We start from the raw sequence: 22,188 nt of genomic DNA, 5'->3' as shown, positions 1-22,188 counted from the left end.
CAAATCTAAAAATTTACCCATCGCCAATGATAAGTTGTAAAGCTGAAACTTTTTTTTTATCAATAATAACTTTAAAATTGACCATGCCAAAGGAAAGATTGATCTTTTTCTTTCTAGAAAATATGTTATTATAAAAATGTCCTATGAAGAAAAGATCAAAATTTTTGTAGCCAAAAATTGTAGGGAAAAAAATCACTGTAAAGGTATGCCAGGCAATTAATTAAGACAATGTTAGGCCGGGCGCGGTGGCTCAAGCCTGTAATCCCAGCACTTTGGGAGGCCGAGGAGGGTGGATCACAAGGTCAGTAGATCGAGACCATCCTGGTCAATATGGTGAAACCCCGTCTCTACTAAAAATACAAAAAAGTAGCTGGGCATGGTGGCACGTGCCTGTAATCCAAGCTACTCAGGAGGCTGAGGCAGGAGAATTGCCTGAACCCAGGAGGCGGAGGTTGCGGTGAGCCGAGATCGTGCCATTGCACTCCAGCCTGGGTAACAAGAGCGAAACTCTGTCTCAAAAAAAAAAAAAAAAAAAAAAAAAGACAATGTTATTTTTCTGGAAATTTTTTTTTAAATATGTCAATTGTTCAATTTTGTAATTCGTGGTGATTTCTTTATAATAAGTAAATGTTAACTTTTGTACATAGTTGTTTGAAATGCCCATACTTTTTAAATATTCTTTTTCTTAGAGTTCTCCAAATTATAAATTTCAGTACCCGCAACCTGGATCTGTCCCTGAGGTGATAAGAACTAGGAACTTTTGAGTTGCAATTGGAAAGGGTTAATAGCGATGTGAAGGTGGTTGAGAATTGGGAAATATTGCAATTGTGGAAGTTGAATTAATATGATTTTTAAAGACCACATTATGACCATCTACTGAAATCTGAAAATAGAAGGTGTCCTCTGTACTGTGACCTCACAGTGTGAGGGATTATGTGACCTCAGTGTCTGACTTCATGGAAAAGCCTCACACACACATAGGGGCCCCTCATAAGGGGAGCCTCCAGCTGCTCTGTACATTTCAAACATCCAAAATAGTGGCTGCCTAGAGGATCTATATTTGTATTATCATTAAGCAGCAAAAACAGTTGGCTGGGTTATTTACCCACATGCACACTTGAATCTACCTCCTGCTTCCCAAATGAAAATAAATAGCTCTCTTCTATTTTCTAGTGATAAACAGGATGTAGGCTATTAGTAATAATAGTAACGTTAATAATAATAACTATAAGGAACAGAACATACAAATATTGAAAAGAATTGGTGAAAACCTCTCTCACTTTCATCCCCAGTCTCATTTCCTGAGCCCAATTTCAGCGTCTGGACAGAACTCCCAGGGAACTGGTAGACTTCAGGGTCTTGAGGGAGGGGAGGTGGAGAATGTAGAGACAGCAGAGGAAAAAAGAAGACAGGATCGATTAACTCTAAAAGGCTGATCCTTCCTGATAATCTGAGAAAGGTGAATAAACACTCCAGGAAGACGATACTCTTTCAGGTTTTCAAGTTGGGCTGGGGATGGGCAACCCGGCTCCTGCTGAGGCGCTGATGGGAGGGTTAATTAGGGATCTGAGCTCACTGCTAACACACAGGCCTCCACTGGAGAAAGGGGTGACGTGAATTAAAGTCAGTATGTAGCCTGAGTTCTCTTTTCATCCTGAGCAATATCTCCATATTGCCTTAGAGGCAGGCGGGAGCACTTCATGCCGCTAAACTAAAAAGGAGACTACTGTTGGTTGCGGATCTGAAAAGGTTTTAATGAGCAAAGGCTATTAGAAGGTGAAGGAGAAGATCATAGGGAGTCCAAGACTGCATTGCTTATGCCCCTTTCCGGCCCCTACTCCGATTTATTCTAGGGGAAAAAAATGGTGGGCTTGTGGGGAGGGATCTGGGATGGGGATGGCGGTCGGGTTTGGGTACCGGGCCCCTATTGTATTGAAAGCAAGCTGTTTTCTCGCCCAGGGAAAGAGGAGGAGAAAAATATCCTGGCTCCCCGCAAGTCGGTGTGAGGGTAAGAATCAGCTGCAAACCTCTGGAACGGAAAAAGGACACCGCAGCGGGTCTGGTACTGCAGTTCCCACAGCCACGCCCCCTGCCCATTTTGATTCAGAAAATGGTGGGCAGTGGGGAATGCTGGGGAGATGAGCAGAAACCCTGCGTGGGTGCTAGCTTCCTATTGCAGAGGATGTGGGAGTTTTGAGTGAAAGATGGAGAAAGAGGTAAGCACCCCGGATCCCTGAAGGTGGGCGTGAGAGTGGTGGGTGGGGGCGGGTGCCTTTCCGAAACTGCATTACCCACACTCCTGCCCCGCCTCCTCATTCCCTTTTGGGAAAAAAAGAAAATCTCAGCGGCTTAACACAGCAAACGTTTATTTCTAGCTCAAAATAAATGCCCAACATGTGTTGGTGAAGGTGGGGGGTGAAAGGGCCCTGGTCCCCAGTCTCTCAGGACCTCAGGCTGACAAAAGCTCTACAGTCTGTAACATCACTGATCACTATGGCAGGGGGAGAGAGTAATGGAAATCTCTCACCACACTGTAAGTCTAGAAGTCACATGTTACTGTGGTTCACAGCTGATTAGCCAAAAGTATCACATGGTCTCATCTCACAGCAAGGTGATAGAGGGACTACGGGACTAGAAAGAATTGTTTTCTCTGTAGAGTGGGTGTAAAGTGAGAAAAATAAACTATAATAAAATATTCATGAGAATTCAAGGGGAGAATCCTTTTCTAAAGTACTAAAACAAAACAAAAAATTAAAAATTCTAAAGAAAAAAGAGCAAGTTTAATATAAGAAAATTAAGCTTCTATGGAGCAAAGCAAGAATGAATGTGCCCTTTGCTTTTGGTTTTCTCTGTGATGCCATTTTCGGAGCTCTTCATGTGTCTAGATCATTCTTCAAGGCCGATGGCAGCCTGATGGGTGCTGGTCAAACTGGAATTCTCACTGGAGTGAGATCAGGTCCCAGGCTCACTGGAACTCGTTTTATAAGAGAGGATAAATCCATCCCCCTAACCTTCAGGGTGGTGGTGCTTAGGCAGGATGTGGAAGGGCTCACTCAGGCCACATTCCCCTCTGGGGTGGGTCTGACTTAGGTTTCTTTGCTCCAGCCTGCAGCAGGCACAGGGCGCTCTTAGGCTAATGGCCAAGCTGTCCTGGACAGACATACCTGGAGGAGGATGACTGACTGCCCTATTGTAGGACAGAGCACTTTGCCTTTCCCTCCTCTTCCCTTTCTCTTTTGGGGAATATTTTGTAGGGGAGGAGATACAGCCCCAACGTGTCCCGGCAGGAAACATCCTTAGGATAGTCTTTGAGCAAACAGATGTCTGAGCAAATCTGACCAGGTCACTTGGGGTTGAAGCAGAAGGGGCTGACCCTTCTCTCAGAGTCCAGGGAAGTAGCCCCCAAGACGACTGGGGCAAAAATAGGGTTAGACAGCACATAAAACCTCACCCATCCCTCTGCCACCCACCTTGCTCAGATTCCCAGAGGGGCCTCAATGTGCCCTGGCCTGTTTGGTTGGTTCTGCAAGGACTTTAGTTCTGTGTCTGCCTGGTGCAGTGCATCTGATGCCTGAGTTACCCCAGGCCCTGAAGTACAGGAGACCCTAGGTAAAGGGAACTTGCAAAGACATGTGGTCCTACGACTCAGGAGAAAAGGGGTGTCACCTCCTATCTGAAAATCTTCATGCACTGCAGGCTCAGCTCACGACTTGGGAGCCAGGACAGTCAAGCTGTGAATTAGTGTGAAGATGCTTTTTAAGGCATTGGTGGTGGAGGGTCAGCAGCATCCAGAGCCTGCTTCTGTGGGCCCCTCACCACCACCCTACCTACACAGAAGGCTGGTATCTCAATCACATATCCAAGCAGTGACTTATCTGGCCAATTCCAGAGCAGAAAGCATGAAACATCCAGAACCTTGGAGAGAGAGTTCCGTGCTAACCAGGATCCCCCTGCTCTTAGGAGAAAGTCCAAAAGAGTGTGAGCCCCTCTGGTGAGGCAGTGTAGACGGGATCAGGCTCAGGTTTCCTGGAAAATGTTCAGGCTTCAGTCAGCAGAAGGTAAGTGGATGGCAAGGAAACAGTCACTGAATCTACCCTTACACTCATGATTTGTGCTAAGGACATAGTTTCCCCAGACTGCACCCACACCATGACTTAACACAGCTGAGCCACTAGAGCCACGCCATTTCTGGTCGATGGGAGGCTCTTTTAATCTTTGCTTGTACTCCCCATTGGCGTTGTCCAGAGCTTCTCAAATGCGCTGAAGTCTGAGACCCTTCCTACCTAATTCTTCCTTCCCTCCGCTTTCATATATGTGACATGTGGATCACAGTCTAAAGGCTGTCCCCATCTTCTGTTGCTCTTTCTCCCTTTATCTATCGTAAGCATTTTTTCCCCAGTAGATCTCTTTATGTCTAATCTTGTTTTGGCATCAGCTTTTAGGTGGGCCTGTTATACAGTCAGGGTGCTTTCACAGATGAGATTTCAAGTTTCACATTTCTCAAAAACCGCTCCTTTTCAGAGAGCCAGGATAGTACAGTAGCTAAGAGTTGTCAAGAGTAGTCACTAACTGGGTTCAAATCCCAGATCTGCCACTCTTAGCTGTGTGTTCTTGGCCTCTGTGCCTCTTTCGTAAAATGGGGATAATTCCATTACTTCCTCTTAGGGTTATTGTGAGGTTTACATAAATTATTACATTGACCATTTAGTGTCAACACATGGCAAGTAATAAATATCAGCTGGTTTTTGTTTGTTTGTTTGTTACCATCCATCTCTGATAGGTGAAGTCAGAGAAGGCGGAAAGATCTTGCCAGGTCCAGTAGCTATTGAAGGGCTTGGCATGGGAACTCTCATTCTAAAGTTCTGGAGCTTTAAGTACATATGCTTTATTGATTCTTAACCTGGAAGCTAAAATTAAGTTTCAGGAAAACACATGAAACAGTTATATAGCCTGATGGTTGTTGTAGCCTACTTTCAACTTCATCGAACGGGTAAATCCCAAAATGAAAATGTTGTGATGATATTGTTCCTTTTCTTGTAGGATCCATCAGACAGCTCATTCTGGAATACAGAAATGGCACTGAAGATCATACCTGTGATTTTCCCTTCTTGTTATTACATTTGCAAATGTTTTTTATAAAGCAGAGAATGTCAAAGGCATAACTTTCAAGGAAGGGAGGAGGCAGAGTAGGAAGCGAACTAATATTTGTTTGAATGTCCACTATGGGCCAGATGAAGTGTTTCCTGTTTTAAGTTGGTTCTCTCTTTAATTCCCATAATTCTGTAGGTAGGTAGAATTGTTTTCTATCAAGGTAGGTAGCAGTATCTTCCCTAAATGAAGAAGAAACAGAACTCGGAGGTTGAGTATACATTCCGAGGCCCTAAATCTAGTAAGTTTCAGAGCTTGGATTCCAACCCAGGTTTATCACACTCCAAAATCCACACTCTCCCGACTCTACCTTAAATTTTTTTTTAACTTTATACCGTGCCATTCCAGGACTGAGGGACTGGTTGGCTTAAATTTCCATGACAGGATGTCAAATTAAAAATTCCCTTTTAGGCATTAAGATATAACAGATATGAAATTAAAGCCAGATTTTCAAAGGAAATAACCAAGCAGCTCTAAAACCCACAAGGAGGATTAAAAGGGTCAAGAGAGGAGATATGGAGAAGGAATTTTTCTGAGGAAGATTTCTTTGGAATGAGCTTCCAAGCTGGAAGAGTTGACGTGCTTTCCTTTTCACTCCATGGATTCAACTGGACCCGCTAAAGCTTGACATGTGTCTCCCGGCGTTGGAAGGTACAGTGGTATGTTATCTGCCTCCAGATTGAAAAAATCTTACTGCCTAGAGAATGTGGCTGTGGTGATGGTGGAAGTGGTAACTGTATTGTGATTTGTCTGCATTTCCAATTTGTTGGGGGCAAAAGATATGTGAGTATTTCCCATGTACAAGAAGCGGGCCATGACGGAGAGCAAGCTGATCTCAAAGAGAGCCGTTTGAGGGTGCTACAGACTCCAGCTGAAAAACCTTATGGAATTGACAGCTGAAAAACTCAGAGCTGAAGGAGAAACAGCAATAGAATGTTGCATTTTTGATACAGAGGTAGCAGTAAGGGAGCCTCTGATGAGAGTCCCCTTTAAAAAGCTAGATCCATAGAGAGTAAAGCCAACTTACTATATAACCAGACAAGAATTGTCTGCTCCTGTCCCCCTTACTCTTTCCCTTCACTCCAACCCTGGACAGGCCTGAAGTCAAAATTAGCAAGCTGGAGAAGGAAGATGGGCAAAGAGAAGAAACTCAGTGCATCCCTTTCCTCAAATATGGAAGGTCACCTGAAGTTGCTGCTAGGTGAGCAGAGAAGGTTTAACTTTAAATCAAGTTCAGTGGCCCTTTATTATTTGGAACTTGATGTTTTAATCACTGAATTGGGGCTCAATTTGTGATTTAAAGTGACTGTAAGGTGGCAGCAAAGCCCTGGGGCCTGAGAGAAATGTAATTTTAAAAGTACAGTATTAGACAAAAGTAAAGTTGCAGTTTGATTGTATCTCACTAGTAATTCTTGTTTAATATACTGACTACATTTACTTGGTGTGGTGTTCGTGATGTGCCATACTTCTGTGGATAAATACTACTACTGTTTTTGCATTAATTTTGCTACACCAGCTTTCTTTTGCTTAGCATTTACTTGATATATTTTTTTCATCCTTTTTTTTTTTTTTTTCCAGATTCAGTCTGGCTCTTTTTCACCAGGCTGCAGTGCAATGGTGTGATCTCAGCTCACTGCAACCTCCGCCTCCCGGGTTCAAGTGATTCTCCTGCCTCAGCCTCCCAAGTAGCTGGGATCACAGGCGCCTGCCACTATGCCTGGCTAGTTTTTGTATTTTTAGTAGAGACGAGGTTTCACTGTGTTGGCCAGGCTGGTCTCAAACTCCTGACCTCAGGTGATCCGCCTGCCTCGGCTTCCCAAAGTGCTGGGATTACAGGCATGAGCCACCGCGCCTGGTCTTTCCATCCTTTTATTTTAAACTTTTCCAGATAATTTTAAGTCTGCTTTTGAGGAAAAGCATGAAACTATGTTCTGTGTCTTATAAAAAATCCAATCTGAGGTTTTCATTAATGTGTGAGCTTAATCCACATATTTTTATTATTACTGACATGTTGTAGATATATTTCTACCTTTTGACTTTGTGTTTTGATTTTACCATTTGCATGTTCCCTTCCTCATCTTTCCTGCCTTGTTTTACCAATGGAGTTTTCTTGGGAGTTTTGAAATTTATTCGTTGTCATGGCTTTAATGTGTCCCCCAAAGTTCAGGTGTTGGAAACTTAATCCCCAATGCAAGAATGTTGAGAGATGGGACCTTTAAGAGGTAATTAGGTCATGGGCTCTTCTCTCATGAATGGTTCATGCTGTTCTTGTGGGAGTAGATATGTTACCTCAAGAGTGGGTTTCTGAGAAAAGGATGACTCATGCTCTTCTTCCCCACCCCCTGCTCTTCTGCCTTCCACCATGGGATGAAGGCCCTCACCAGATGATGGCATGCTGATATTGAACCTCCCAGCCTCCAGAACCATGAGAAATAAATCTCTATATATGGGTTATCCAGTCTGTGGTACTCTATTATAGTAGCACAGAATGGCTGAAGACACATGTTCCATTTTTAAATCTTGCAGTGTTTATCCTAAGATTGTTTTTCTTTTTTTTTTTTCCTAAGCTGGAGTCTTGCTGTGTTGCCCAGGCTGGAGTGCAGTGGCACGATCTCAGCTCACTGCAACCTCTGCCTCTTGGGTTCAAGCAATTCTCCTATCTGAGCCTCCCAAGTAGCTGGGATTACAGGCGCATGCCACCACGCCCGGCTAATTTTTTGCATTTTTATAGAGATGGGAGTTTCACTGTGTTCTCTAGGCTGTTCTCGAACTCCTGAGCTCAGGCAATTCACCTGTCTTGGTGATTTCAGGCCTGCCTAGGATTACACGTGTGAGCCATCATGCCTGGCCTAGTTGTGTGATCTTTATTACAAATATTTGTGTATATACATAATTCCAAGAATGTATGGTAAAGTATTAACTGCTTCAGGTGTGTGCTAGGTATCTCCCATCTGTCCTCCTCCCACTCACCACTCCCCATCACCCCCCTCGGCACCCCTTCCCACCATCTACTTTCCTTCCTGCTCTGTCTCCCACACTTACCAACACAGACTATACAAAAGGTCTTCCTTGCCCTCTGGCTTCCAGTTTGGCCAAAGGGAAATACCCAGGAGGTGATGGAAGCGAAGAGAGTGAAGTCAAACATTTGTTCCCTCTCATTCCATTTTCTTTTCAGGGTCGCTGTGAGCTGACTGCATCCTGAAGATTACAGCTACTGTCAGGTGGACCCTTCTGCACAGCTGTATATCACAGCTGTATTACCATTCCAGTAACTCCTCCATTCCCTCCCTCTGCTCTCCCCCTCCCCGCTTCCATTCATCTTAGTCTCCTTTGCAGAGTAGTAACACTATGTTATGGCCTGAATTGTTCACCCACACCTCCCTGCACCCACCAAATTCATACTGAAGTCCTAATTCCCAATACCTCAGAATGTGACTGTAGTTGGAAACAGGGTCTTTACAGAAATAACTAAATTAAATAAGGTCATCGGGGTGGGTCCTAATCCGATGACTAGTGTTCTTATAAGAGATTAGGACACAGATACAGAGAAAAAAGCCATGTGATGACAAAGAGGATGGCCATGTAGAAGCCAAAGAGAGAGGCCTCAAAAAAATCAACTCCGGCAAAACCTTAATCTGACTTCCGACATCCAGAACTGTGAGAAAATATTAAGCCACTCAGTCTGTGGTACTTCGTTATGGCAGCCCAAGGCAGCTAATACACATCACAACCCTACCCCTCTGGTGACAACTCAGGGAAAAAATTATTTAACTTTTCTCAAATCATCCATTTTTGAGTTCCATTTATTTATTGCTGGGACCCTGACTGATCCAGAAGAATTATATGATTATTTGTATTTGGTCTTACTATGTTGTCTAAAATTTCTACAATCACCACAAAATACCAGCCTCAGTAACATGAAAGGCACACTACAAATTACTTGCTTTGAAATTTAGAAACAAATTTTATTTAAGATCTGAAATACAATTCCTAAAATATCAACTTTTCCAGAAAACCGTGGCTACACAATAATGCATTGCCTCTATCATGTTAGAACGTGCATTAGACTCAAATACAAAAACCATGAAACAAATCACCATCCTTCAACAATTTGAGCAAAGATAGAATGCCTAAGAACAACAGAGATGGATTTGCAGAGGATGGGCTGTTTTACTTCAAGCACCATAAAAAAAAAAAGAGCACAAATGCATGGGTTTTCAGGTATATACATTAAGTTGAACCTTTGGCACTAGGAATCAGGGCGTTTTTTCACGTAGCATTAACACATATTAGAAAATTGTGTAGTGTCAAAGGGATAGGAACCACCAGCATTCAAGCAATGTTGTCAACTAGGCAATAAAATGTTCTACTGAATGTTTCTTCTTTGTTCTAATTACTGCATACACTGGTAGCAACTTTGAAATGAGAAAAGGAGCTTACGCTCCTTTTATTTTCTGTTTAAAACAGAACAGAAAACAAACTGAAACATAAGCCCTGTGATACATTAACGATTTTAAAGAACATCAATTTTACAAGAAAAAGACTAAGAACAGAAAGTGTTTACAGATACAGGACAAAAATGGTGAGCTGTCTGTAGACGCTCACAGGGCTTTGCGGTGGTACTCAGCAGAAGCCACTTTGTAATCACTGGCAGTAAAGAGAGATGCAGAATTCTTTGCCAGATATTTTAGGAAATCATGCAAATAGCCCAACAATAATGCAAGGCTTTTCTCATCAAGGGGTGTATAAGCCAACATTGCTCCAATTCTTACAAATAATCTCAGTAGGTGTGGTGCTCCATAAACCTGGGACATTGGAGCATCAGGATGGGCCAAAAGAATTTCAGCATACTGGGGCCTCTCAAATTTGTAGAGCAGCTGAGTGCCCAACATCACATTGAAATATTCTTTTATTCCTGCCACAACTTCATTAACCGCATATTCCTTATTATCAACATTTCCCTGCGATTTCTTGCAATTTGCATACTCCTCCAGAATTGCATCTACATTTTTCTTAGCAGGGAGTTGGAACAGCTGCTTCTGCCTGGTAACTAAGTCCCAGTCCTCAACAAGCCATGGTTTTAATTCTTCAGGAATCTTCACTTTAACTTCCATTCTATTCTTAAATGCCTCCTCGCTTTCAACAGTGGGGTCAGCCCGGGCCCTTTTCTTCCGAGGGGGCTGAGGTGCTTCGCTGGTACTGCCACCGTCTCCGTTTCCAGGAGTCTTCTGCTTGTTCTTTCTGGTCTTCCTCACGGATCCTGAAGGGGGGTTCTCTGCAGAGCGACCCCCCCATCTTCCTGGGAGAGCTGGTTCCAGATTTTTCTGCTGGGGACCAGCTGTCTTCTTTCCTGAGGAGGCCCCTCTCATCTTACTTCTCTGCATGTTGCTTCTAGTTGGTTTTTTAAAGTTGTCTTCTTCTGCAGATTGTTGTCCACGAGGTTGAGAACCCTGCTTTCTGGAACTCATTCAACCCTGTTTTTATTCCAACCACTGTAATATATAAAATATTTTACTTGGTTGTTTACTATGGCAACCTTTATGCTTCACAAAGGCCCATCAGAGCATAACACATTCTTACTCTCTTAAAATCTGGATTTCAAATCCTATTTTAGGACCCTTCATAAGTGATTTTTTTTTTTTTACCTCCTTTCCCTCTCTGTTCCTCACTACCAGCCACTACTCTCATCTCACCCAAATACTCATCAAATCTACTCATAAATTACTTTCTTGATGCCACTCAAAAAAGATAGGAAAGCAATTTTAAAGAAGGAAGAAATTAAGTGAAAAAGAAAGTATAAAAGGCAGTAGAGTTGAAATTTAAGACTTTTGAACAGGAGAAATGACAATATGGAATAGGGAAGGTTATATTTAGTTGACTAGGGGCAAAATGAGTAACAGTAAAAGTTCTTGTATAAGTCCAGAAAGGCCTGAACTAGGATGATGGCAGAGTCAAGAGAAACTGACGAATACAGCAACCATGAAGAACACAGTAACCAAAGGAGGGGGAAATCTGCATTTTCAAGTCTGGGTAATTAATGAATTTAATAAAAGCATTGAATTTAGGGCTTAGTTTGGAATCAGAAATAAAATGACAGAACATAGGTAATTCATCTATTCATTAATTTATTTGGTTTATCATTATACATTACTGCATTATCTGCTTTGGGCCAAGTACTATGGTAGCTGCTAGAGATCCAAATATCTAAAGTGACAATTATAAAACAGTAAGGTTAATATAATGATAGTTACAGGCACAAAATAGTCTGGGAGCAGACACAAGAAATGGTACATGACACCACCGTCAGTGATTGCTGAAGGTTAAAAAAAAAGATTGGTGAGGGAGGAGTCAGTGATGACTCCCAGGTGTGGGTGATTAGGTCATTAGTATTATCACCAAATTATAATACTCCTCCATTTACAGGAGGAGATGGATACTGCGTGTGAGGTGTACAGTTAAACGTAAAATTTTAAAGCTCAGTTTTGTCCAGCTAACTGGGTACCCCCCCTCCCCCACAAAGAAATTAAAGCTTGTGTGAGAAGTAAAAGCCAGAAATGGAGATCTGAGAGGAAACATCACATAGCTGGCAGTGGACGCTACGAGGGCCGACAAACTCAGGGAGAAAGAATTTCAAGTATGGAATTCTGGAAAACCTAAGGACTAAATGCATTTAAGGGATGGGCAGAGAGAGAGACCACAAACAGAACAAAAATGTTAAGAGCAGCCATAGGAGAATTAGAAGAATGTTATTTTGGATGCCAAAGAAGGTAAGAGTTCCAAGAAGAAAAAGGTATAATCTACAGTGTAAAGTGCAGCAGGGAGTGCTAGTAAGGTAAGGATGCAAAAAATAGACTTCCATTATTCTTATGGTGTGACAGAGGAAACAATTCCTTTGACTTACACAATCTTCCTTCTTTCCCTTCCAAGAACTCCTAGTGATTTCCCAGATGAAATCTTACAGATCTTCTGGGATGGTCTAGAAGGGTGAAGTGGGAGATACAACCTAGAAAGAAAAGCAGGTATCTGCAATGAAGATGAACTTTTGTGAAATCATCTAAGAAAAATATGAGTAATTTATAAATATGTGGTTTATATGTTTACAATTGAACAAATAAATGAACCATATACCACAATTGTGGTATCAGAGAAAATACCTGAGTTCTGCTGTCAGACAGACCTTTACTTCAATTAAGCTCTATCATTTATGTGTTGAGACCTCAGGCAAGACATGTAAGCTCTGTTAGCCTCTTTTTGTCATCTGTAAAATGTGGCGAGTTACCTATAGCCTTCACAGGCTCCTATGAGACTTTCATAAAGGTGATGTGGCTGAACAGCCAGCAGAGTACCTTGCAGGAATATTTGCACGTGGATACAAAAGATGTTCAATGTAGTGGTGTTCACAGTACTGAAGAAATGGAAAACACCTACCTATTCTTCAATAGGAAAACAACATACATTATGTATGAACACTACAGAACATTCAAATGAATTAAGCAGAGATCCATGTACTGACATGGAAAGACGTTCAATATGTATTAGGTAAATAGGCAGGTGGCATAACGCTAAAGGATCCCGAATTCAATAGAATCTTAAAGAGACAGATAAAGCTGGGCAGGGTGGCTCATGCCTGTGATCCCAGCACCTTGGGAGGCTGAGGAGGGTGGATCACAAGGTTGGGAGTTCAAGACCAGCCTGGCCAACATGGTGAAACCCCGTCTCCACTAAAAATACAAAAATAAAAAATTAGCTGGGCATGGTGGTGCATGCCTGTAGTCCCAAGTATTTGGGAGGCTGAGGCAGGAGAATCGCTTGAACCCTGGAGGCAGAGGTTGCACTGAGCTGAGATTGTATCACTGCACTACAGCCTGGGCAACAGAGCGAGACTCTGTCCCCAGGGAAAAAAAAAAAAAAGGTAGGTTTTAGTAAGTTTCCTCAAACGCTCTCATTTGAGTGTGTGTTTTAAACAGGTGTCTATAAATGTGCATGGAAATATCTAGAGAGAGAAAATACCAGCCTGTTAAAATCAGTGTAACCTCTGAGAAAGGGATGATAGTAGACTAGCCTTAAACCAGGTTTCTCTAGTAACTACAATTTTCACCCACAGAAAAAGCCCATTAGCCATTCTGTAGCCAGTAACACTGTGCAGGCAGGTGTTAGGGAGGCTCTGAGAAGGAAATCAAAGAAATGTTTGTTAGTAGCACTCGTGGGCAAAAGAAAAGTAGGCCGGGCACGGTGGCTGACACCTGTAATCCCAGCACTTTGGGAGGCCGAGGCGGGTGGATCACTTGAGGTCAGCAGTTGATGACTAGCCTGGCCAACATGGTGAAACCCTGTCTCTACTAAAAATGCAAAATTTAGCCAGGCATGGTGGCGCACACCTATAATCCCAGAGACTTAGGAGGCTGAGGCAGGAGGAGAGCCTGAACCTGGGAAGTGGAGGTTGTAGTGAGTCAGGAGGATCATTCCATTGCACTCCAGCCTGGGCGACAATGAGACTCTGTCTCATTCATAAATGAATGAACGAATGTTTGAAGACTAGATCCCTGAATGAATAAACAAATAAAAGCTTGAAGCCTGGGCGACAGTGAGACTCTGTCTCATGAATCAGTAAATAAATGCTTGAAGACTAGATCCCTGAATCAGGAAAGCCATTATTGGAAGAGAGGCCTAGATGTGAGTACTTTCACTAAGCAAACAATATCCTCTAACTGAAAGAGCACAAAGCTCTGAGAAGAAATTCAAGGGTAAAGTCAGTCCTTAGAAAGCACCAAAATTTGTAAATATGGAGACTGATCTTGTGGGAATCAGAAACCTTCTGGCTGAGAGGGATGCAGAGACACCCTGTGAAGTATCAAAGACAGGGGTGATAGTGGCCAGTGTATCACGGCATTAAATTGTAAGCTGTCATGCTTCTAAAATAATGTTTCTAAAAGAACTGCTTTGTGACCAGGACAGAAAAGATACAGTATCCGAAGACTTCAGAGAAATGTTAATACAGGTTGCGTATTCCGTATCCAAAATGCTCGGGATAAGAAGTGTTTCAGATATTGGAATATTTGCATATGCATAAGAATATCTTGGGGATGGGACCCCAGTCTAAACACAAAATTCTTTTATGTTTCATATACACCTTATATACATAGTCTGAAGGTAATTTTATACAGTATTTTAAACATTTTTTTTCACCTGTCACATGAGGTCAGATGTAGAATCATCCACTAGTGGCATCTTGGCACTGAGAAAGTTTCAGATTTTGGAGCATTTCAGATTAGGGATACTCAACCTGCATGAGTAAATCCAGAAAGCCCATCTTGGGGCTCAAAGTGCAGAGGTTCCATAAAACAAAGGGATGGTAGTGAAACTATCACCTAAAGAAAGCAACATGACCTAGTGCCAACCAAACTGTGTAAAACACATTGAGTAGAGAGCCACACTGGACCAAAAAAACCATTCTGGAAGTTACACTTGTCCTTGGTGGGTATACAATTATGAATAAGGGTAGAGGGGGGCAATGACTCAACACATGGAGAAAATGGGGGCACAAATTAGGGATAACAGTCACCAACTATTTCCCCACCTGTTCCCTACAGGTAAGCTCTACAGTAAGCCATAAATTGAGAAAACACATTTGTACTTATGTGTCTTAGTTTTCTATCTTTAACAGTTTACTCTCTTATAAATAATACATTTAAAAAGAGGTGAGCTCATAATGGCTATCAAATCTTAGATCTTTCCTTTGTAAAAAATTTACTATGATAACCAGTCATCTTCCCATGTTAAGGTTATAATATGCATCCATTTTGAGTCATAAAATAGATATTTCATCAAAATTTACTTAGCCACTCCTTCCCTGGAAATATCCAGTGCACCCCTCCCACCAATGTATTATTTAATAATCAATGAAAACATTTTATGTGAACATTTTTTGCCCTCACTTCCTATTACTCTTTTAAGACTCTCAGAAGCAGACTTAGTGAATAGAGAGATAGAACACTCTTAATACACTGCCAAATTACTCCCCCTGCACAAGTCGTGCCAATTTTTAATCCCACAGTGTGTAAAAATGTTTACTACGCCTCACGCTCTGGCCAACACTGGAGATCTTCATTTTAAAATAATTTTTCTCTTTCATTTTTAAGTTAAAAAATTAAGAACAAGGCCAGGTGCGGTGGTTCATGCCTGTAATCCCAACACTTTGAGAGGCTGAGGCGGGCAGCTCACAAGGTCGGGAGTTTGAGACCAGCCTGGCCAATACAGTGAAACCCTGTCTCTACTAAAAACACAAAAATTAGCCAGGTGTGGCGGCAGGCCTGTAGTCCCAGCTACTCGAGGCTGAGACAGGAGAATCACTTGAACCCAAGAGGCAGAGGTTACAGTGAGCTGAGATTGTGCCACTGCGCTCCAGTGACAGAATGAGACTCCGTCTCAAAAAAAAAAAAAAAAAGAACAAATATTTTGATAGATTTCTTTTATATTTTAACTCCTTAATCCATTTAGTAGTTTGTAAGTTATGAACTGATAATATTTGTTCACCTCAATTAATTAGATCTTGTGGTACCATTAATAGTTCCTTTATATACCGACAGATAACAAATTATATAGATACGCATTCTTCCCTTATCACCTCCCCACCTCCAACACCAATCCCAGGAGTATCCTCTGAATGAGCATATATGCCTTCAAATCTTTCCATGTACACATTCATACAAAATGTAACTTTAAAGACTCAATGTGTATATTATACACATAGGCATGTGAGTATATAGCATGCATTTACTTAATTTGTTTTGACAAAGGTGAGATGCATACTGCTCTGCACCTTGCTTTGCTCACTTATCATGGGCATCTTTCCATGTCAGTACATACCTACCTCTTTTTAATATTCATAATAAATTCTATAATCTGTTATGTACTATAACTTAACCAGTGTCTGAACATTTATGTTGTTCCCAATATTTCATTATTTAAACAATACTGCAATGCACATCAGTATATACAAAGACTAGAGCATTAGTTAAGTACCTCTGAAGGATATATTCCAACAGGAACTATTTAGTGAAAGGATTTGCTTATTTATAACTGGTGAAATAGAGCCAAATTCACCTCACAAAGAACTGTTTTAATTTGTACTCCCAACAAAAATGTCAAAATTCCTTTTTTTCATGGCTTCGGGAACACTGGACAAACATCTTTTTGAAAGAAAAAAAAAGGAGGGGGTTTTCTTGGGCCAATCTAACATATAGTAAGATGATTTCATTTGAATTTGCATGATGTCATCTTTTCATACTTTCACTGGTCACATATCTTATATGAGTATTTTTGTTCTCTCTTCTACTAGGTTGTTTGCTATTGTTTTCTAATAATTAAGCATTAGTTTTATTTTATGATGGAAATTCTTTTTCCAAACCATCACTTTCTCATCTAATGGTACATTATAAGACTGTTGCATGTATACGTGCATGTATCTCTCCACATCACAGACAAATCTATCAGCTTTTCTCTTGTGACCTTTGGCTTTTATGTCATGCTTAGGAAAAATGCTCCAAAAATATTGTAATTTCCTACCCATTATTGGTACTTTTATAGTTTTCCTCAAATGTATAACTTTTTTTAATATTCCTCACTGAAGAGTTTAACATTTCCCCCTTAGTATGAACATTCCATATTCTCAGAGGTATATGGGTCTTTTAAGGTACTTTCTTCCCAATGATTATTTATTTATTTATTTATTTATTGCTTTTTTTGAGACTGAGTCTTGCTCTGTCACCCAGGCTGGAGTGCAGTGGCTCAATCTTGGCTCACTGCAACCTCCGCCTCCAGGTTTCAAGCAATTCTCTGCTGCAGCCTCCCAAGTAGCTGGGATTACAGGTGCCCACCACCACGTCTGGCTAACTTTTGTATTTTTAGCAGAGATGGGGTTTCACCATCTTGGCCAGGCTAGTCTTGAACTCCTGACCTTGTGATCCACCCGCCTTGGCCTCCCAAAGTGCTGGGATTACAGGCATGAGCCACAGCCCCCAGTGATTATTTAACTTTTAAAGGTATCACTGTCTATAGGCCATCCATTCTGTCACAGTGGTATATCTGATAGTTCTCGCCAGTATTAATTTAATAATCATGGTTTAAAGGTATAAATGTTGCTCTTGAATAACACTTGCAAATAGCTACACCAAGGATATTTAATGCCGTATTATTTTAAATAGCAAAACACTGGGACCAATAGAAAAGGTCATCAAGAGTGACTTCACATATTATGTGATTAACATTTTATAATAAAATATATATATTTAAAACTCACACTGACTTTCTGATCTACTCTTATCCGCGGATCTCACATATGGCCAGCCCAGTTTTTCAGTTAATCGCTGCGTATCGTACACTTTGTAGACATACCATTCAGACTGGGCTCATTCCTTCCTAGGTTCTACTCATCCTCTGAGGCCCGGGTCAAGGTCCTCTTCCTCGGTGAGGCTGTTTTTCTCTATTTCACATCACCCTGACCCTTGCTTTCTCTGAGTCCGTTAGCTCGACAGTCCACCCCCTACCTTTAGACGTTAATCATTCTCTAAATGATCTCATGTAAAGGTATTCTGTGCCTTATCGATCTAATGCATCTATTCCACCTGGGCAGTACCCGCCTCTGAAACCTACTTTCAGAAAAGAGAGAAACAAGGAAATTACAGTGACTCAATATGTAGCTGTCAAAAGACTGAAAAACCTTCAAACCTTACTTCGTCTCCACACGCAAGCAATGAGCCATGTGGAAATCAGACTGCAAAAGGTATTACCTTTTGTGTATGCATGTATCAGAAAGGAGCGTGAATAACATTTTGTTGGAATAAATCTTTAAATGCACATATACCATATCAGTTACATTCATACCAATTTTCTCTTCTGGAGCTTGAAATATTTCCTTTATATTTAATAGATTTTTTTTTTAAGTTTGAGACAAAGGAGGAATGATATAAAAGCTGTTAGCAGACTGGATATTCAGTGAAAAGATTTGCTTATTTATAAATTTGGCTTGAAATGCTAGCTAACATTATAGCTCTTGGAAATTCCCTCATAAATAAATATGATCAATATACTTAAAACCATTCTAGATTGTTAAGCCAGAAGTCATAATTTCGGAATTCAGTTCTAGTTGTAACTGCTGCTTCTGGAAAATGAGGAGAGAAACCAAAAGTATTAATTTTTTAAAAAATAATTCCAAAAAGAGATATTCACAGCTTTTAGAAGCATGTATACGTGGGCAGACAAAACAGGAGATATCAGGACTAACAAAACCATAGTTATTATTAAAACAAATACTTACATGTGCCACGCACTGTCCTGGTACTTTACATGTAATCCTCTCAACAATCCTATGAAGTAGGAACTACTATTATCATCTCTGTTTCATATATGAGGAACTTAGGTATAAAGTGAGATAGTATCTTGCCCAAGATCAAAGAGTCAAGTGGCAGAGCCAGGATTTAAATTCAGGAAGTATTTGCTCTTAACCACTAAACTATGCTGCATATAGGATGCTCCGAAGAAAAATATAATATATGGATCAGTGGAACTACTACAGGGATTGACTGTAATTATCTTTCATCAAGGAATGTAAGGTTACACAGGCCTCTGTTGCTTATGCAGTTTCTATACTGGAACTACCAACGGACTTAGCTCCATTGCTTCCCTTCTCAGAATTTAGACTACTTTCCCAAACAGGAGCTTATTAATTTTCCAAATATTCCTGGACAGTTAGGAAGGTTATGTGGTATTATCTTGTTTGAGAACTGAGGCCAGAAGGGAGACACTTACCCAAGATTCTGTAATCAGGAAAGGTTCTGCAATCAGGATCAGATCTCCTGATCCTTACTACACAGCAAACTTAGCTTTTCGGATGGTGACCTAGAAGGTCAAACAAAAGGACAGGAAAGGACATAAAATAAAAAGATATGAGACATGGCTTTCTTCTTCATCAGCCAATGCAATTTCATCACACACAAAGGACACCAAAGCTGATAAATAATGTACAAGTGTTTCTTTTTCCTTTCTTGTGGCTACATTTTCAAATTTAATTTATTGTACATTTATATAATTTCTGACAAATTTTTTAAAAAACTTTTCCTTAAAGATAATTTCAAATGGATAAAATAAAAGAAATAGTATTATAAACCTACATGAATCCATCATCCAGCTTTCAACAATTACCAACTGAAGGCCATCTTGTTTCATCTCTAACCCCACCCACTGCTCTCCCGCACCCCCGACTTTTTCAAGCTCACCGGAATATCTGGCTTTTGTATTTTATTCCAGAAAAATTTAAACGTATACCAAGGAAAGCAGATAAATATAAGGAACCCATTGCGTATCACTCAGCTTAAATTATTATTAATTTAGGGTTAATTTTGTTTCATCTATACCCCTCCCCATTTCCCCCCCACCGCTGAGATTATTTTGAAGCAAAACCTAGTCATTAATGTATTTAGAAGTCAACCTCAGGCATTATATTATTTAATCCGTAAATATTTTTGCATATGTCTCTACAAAAAAAGGACAATTTGAAAACATAACCACAATTCTACTGTGACGCCTAAAAAAAACTGACATCAATTCCTTAAAAAACATCAAATATCGAATCCGTGTTACAATTTTCCCGATGCGTCTTAAACATATTTTTCAGTTGGTATGTTCGATTCAGGATCCAAATAAGGCCTACTCATCGCATGTGGTTCATCTCCAGCTCGCTCTCCATCTCTTTCTTTCTCGCACCCCCCCCACACCTTTTATTTAACTTTTCAATATGGAAAAATTACAATCTCTGCTATTTTCAGGCAATTCCCAAATAGCAAATTATTTCATTGGTAAAAATCGATGTATCTCTTTTATCTTTTATTCTAGGAAAGAAGTTGATGGTAAAAAGGGTACTACAATTAGCGAATCTGCATAATTTATAATTTTTCTCATTCTATTGCGCAGATTATTTATCTCCATAACAATACCTAATATCTTCAGGAGCCAAGCTTCATATTACATGCTCTATACGCACTATTATACAGTACACGTCTCTGAGGTAGAAACTATTATTATCGCATTTTACAAACATGGAAACCGAGACACAGAAAGAACAGGAGCCTTGCCCAAGCTGGGCGTTGGCAAGCAGGACTTTGAATCCAGCTCTGACCGATTGTGAAGCCACTAGCTAATCCCGTCTATACCCGACGAAAAGAGGAAATCATCGACCCTTTCTCCCCACCCCCACCCCGAAACCTGAAACGAGAATCCAGATCTTCCCAGCAGCCGACGTGTGATCACTGCCGTTCCTCCAACCGCCATAGTAAAGCCAGGTTTCTCTGGCAACTGATATCCATAGGCAGACACGTCACCCTGGAGGAGGGCGTATGCTCTTCAGCCAATCACAATCGTCTTGTCTAAGTTTTAGAATGTTCCATAACCAAATGATTGGATAACCACCCCCACGTCAGCAATGACACTTAGCCGCAGTAAAGGCGGGTGCTAGCAACCTGCTTCTTCACTGTTAAGGCCTACAGCAAACCAATCACCTTCCTCCGTTAGTGCGCGTTCCGGCCAATGACGTTCGCCCTCTTAGGTTTTTAGCCCGCCCTCAAAAAGCGTGACAGCCGTTGGGTCATAAGTCTATAGGGCAGAATGTTCACGTGGCCTATTTCACGACCCAGAGTTCCTCTGACCAGAGGGATTTTTTTTTTTCCTTTTTCTTTTCTTTTTTTTTTTTTTTTTTCTGTAGGGAGGCATTATGGGTTTGTGTTTCCCCCCCCACTCACTGGGAAAGGAAGTGTCTACGTGGCCTGCGGAAATAGGATAGGCGGAAATGAGCTAAGGTTCCCGCGAGTGGGGAAGCGCGAGGTCATAGCTGGGGCCACGCCCCCAGACCTGTGGCGCAACTCTCCGAACATGGAAAAAAAAGACGCAGTGGGGGTTCTGCTGTGTTTGCGAGGGAGGGTCCCGAGTGCCAAGGGCGCAAGACATCAAGGCCAGTGTGTCAGTGCGCGGGCAGGCTCGCGTGGGGCCCTGGGGTTGCGCTGGGAGCGCGCACCGGCCCTCGTGGCGCGGAAGGTAATGTGTGTGCGCAGGCGTGCGCCCCTGGCGTCTGGCTGGTGAGAGCCGCAGCGCGCACGCGCGCCCTGCTGGTGTTGGGGGGGCGGTGAGGGGAGGGGTTAGCTACGGCGTGCAGGTTGTTATCTATTTCTGTATTGTTTGAAAATGTTCTAATGAAAAGGAAAATAATTAAGGCAAGGCGACAATAACAGAGGCTTTGTCAGAAATATTTTGGCTTTCTCTACTGATTTAATTAAAGGCTTAAGAAATACACTTCCTACGTTTTCCTTTCTGCCAAAATCCCATTGTAAACCACAGCCCTCCAGTGATTAAGAGCCAAACCCTTCCATCGCCACATTAGCAACTCCAAAGAGAGGCTACTTTCAAGTTCTCTAGTATCCTCCTCCCTCCCCTCCTCCAAACCTCCTCCCTCCCTCCAAGGCTGCATGCAGTTTTCTTGGCACAAATGCAATTTTCCTATGAGAATATCTATACAATAGCCTTCCCCTTCGTTAGGGACTCCGAATTTTTGTGGGGATTGAGGCGCTCTTACCTTTGCGTCCTGATTTCCAAGCAAGCACACTGCTCTTCTTCAGGCAAATACGCACTGTTAATTTTCCAGAAAGTTCTGTGGGTGAGGTTTATGCCTCTCGAGTCTCCCACTAGATGCCGCCAAATCCAAGCAAAGGATTGGCTGTTTGGTCGCTGGGATTATGGGATTTTGTTTCCTTCCCCACTCCCCTTCTGATTTGCTGAACACTACAGTCTATGCGGATCGTGGCTGTCGTTCATTCCTAGAAAAAAATAAAATCAACTTCTGTAAATAGCACTAGTAGGCAGGGGACTATGATCCAAGATCCAAATAATTTTGCTCATTTCTTTCCTTTTCTACTTGAAAAAGAAAGGCCCCTCTCCAACACTCTCTTCTTTTGTCCTTGCCTTGTTTAATCAGAGTTAATGAATGACCCAAGCAAG

General features: G+C 41.5%; 1 protein-coding gene across 4 annotated transcripts; it reads right to left on the bottom strand.

The window, feature by feature from the left end:
• Positions 1 to 9,088: 9,088 nt before the first annotated feature.
• Positions 9,089 to 21,875, bottom strand: MORF4L2 (mortality factor 4 like 2). 4 transcript variants are annotated; one of them, XM_010332163.3, is made up of 5 exons: positions 21,767 to 21,872; positions 20,407 to 20,523; positions 18,955 to 19,044; positions 12,050 to 12,151; positions 9,089 to 10,640 (listed from the first exon to the last, which is right to left on the bottom strand). In XM_010332163.3, exon 5 carries the CDS (start codon positions 10,614 to 10,616, stop codon positions 9,750 to 9,752), a length of 867 nt encoding a protein of 288 aa, XP_010330465.1. In that variant the 5' UTR covers positions 10,617 to 10,640; positions 12,050 to 12,151; positions 18,955 to 19,044; positions 20,407 to 20,523; positions 21,767 to 21,872; the 3' UTR covers positions 9,089 to 9,749. The 4 variants fall into 4 exon arrangements, with proteins under 4 accessions (XP_010330465.1, XP_010330466.1, XP_010330467.1 ...); XM_010332164.3 differs by lacking the exon at positions 20,407 to 20,523 and having other exon boundaries at positions 21,767 to 21,875; XM_010332165.3 differs by lacking the exon at positions 12,050 to 12,151 and having other exon boundaries at positions 21,767 to 21,873.
• Between the last annotated feature and the right edge of the window lie 313 nt (positions 21,876 to 22,188).

Source organism: Saimiri boliviensis, chromosome X, assembly GCF_048565385.1.
Source record: "Saimiri boliviensis isolate mSaiBol1 chromosome X, mSaiBol1.pri, whole genome shotgun sequence".
NCBI lineage: Eukaryota > Metazoa > Chordata > Mammalia > Primates > Cebidae > Saimiri > Saimiri boliviensis.
This window is presented reverse-complemented; position numbering and strand designations above follow the sequence as displayed.

Bases quoted from the DNA above. Each gene is read 5' to 3' on its own strand.
- MORF4L2 (XM_010332164.3), bottom strand. From the start codon at position 10,616: ATGAGTTCCAGAAAGCAGGGTTCTCAACCTCGTGGACAACAATCTGCA.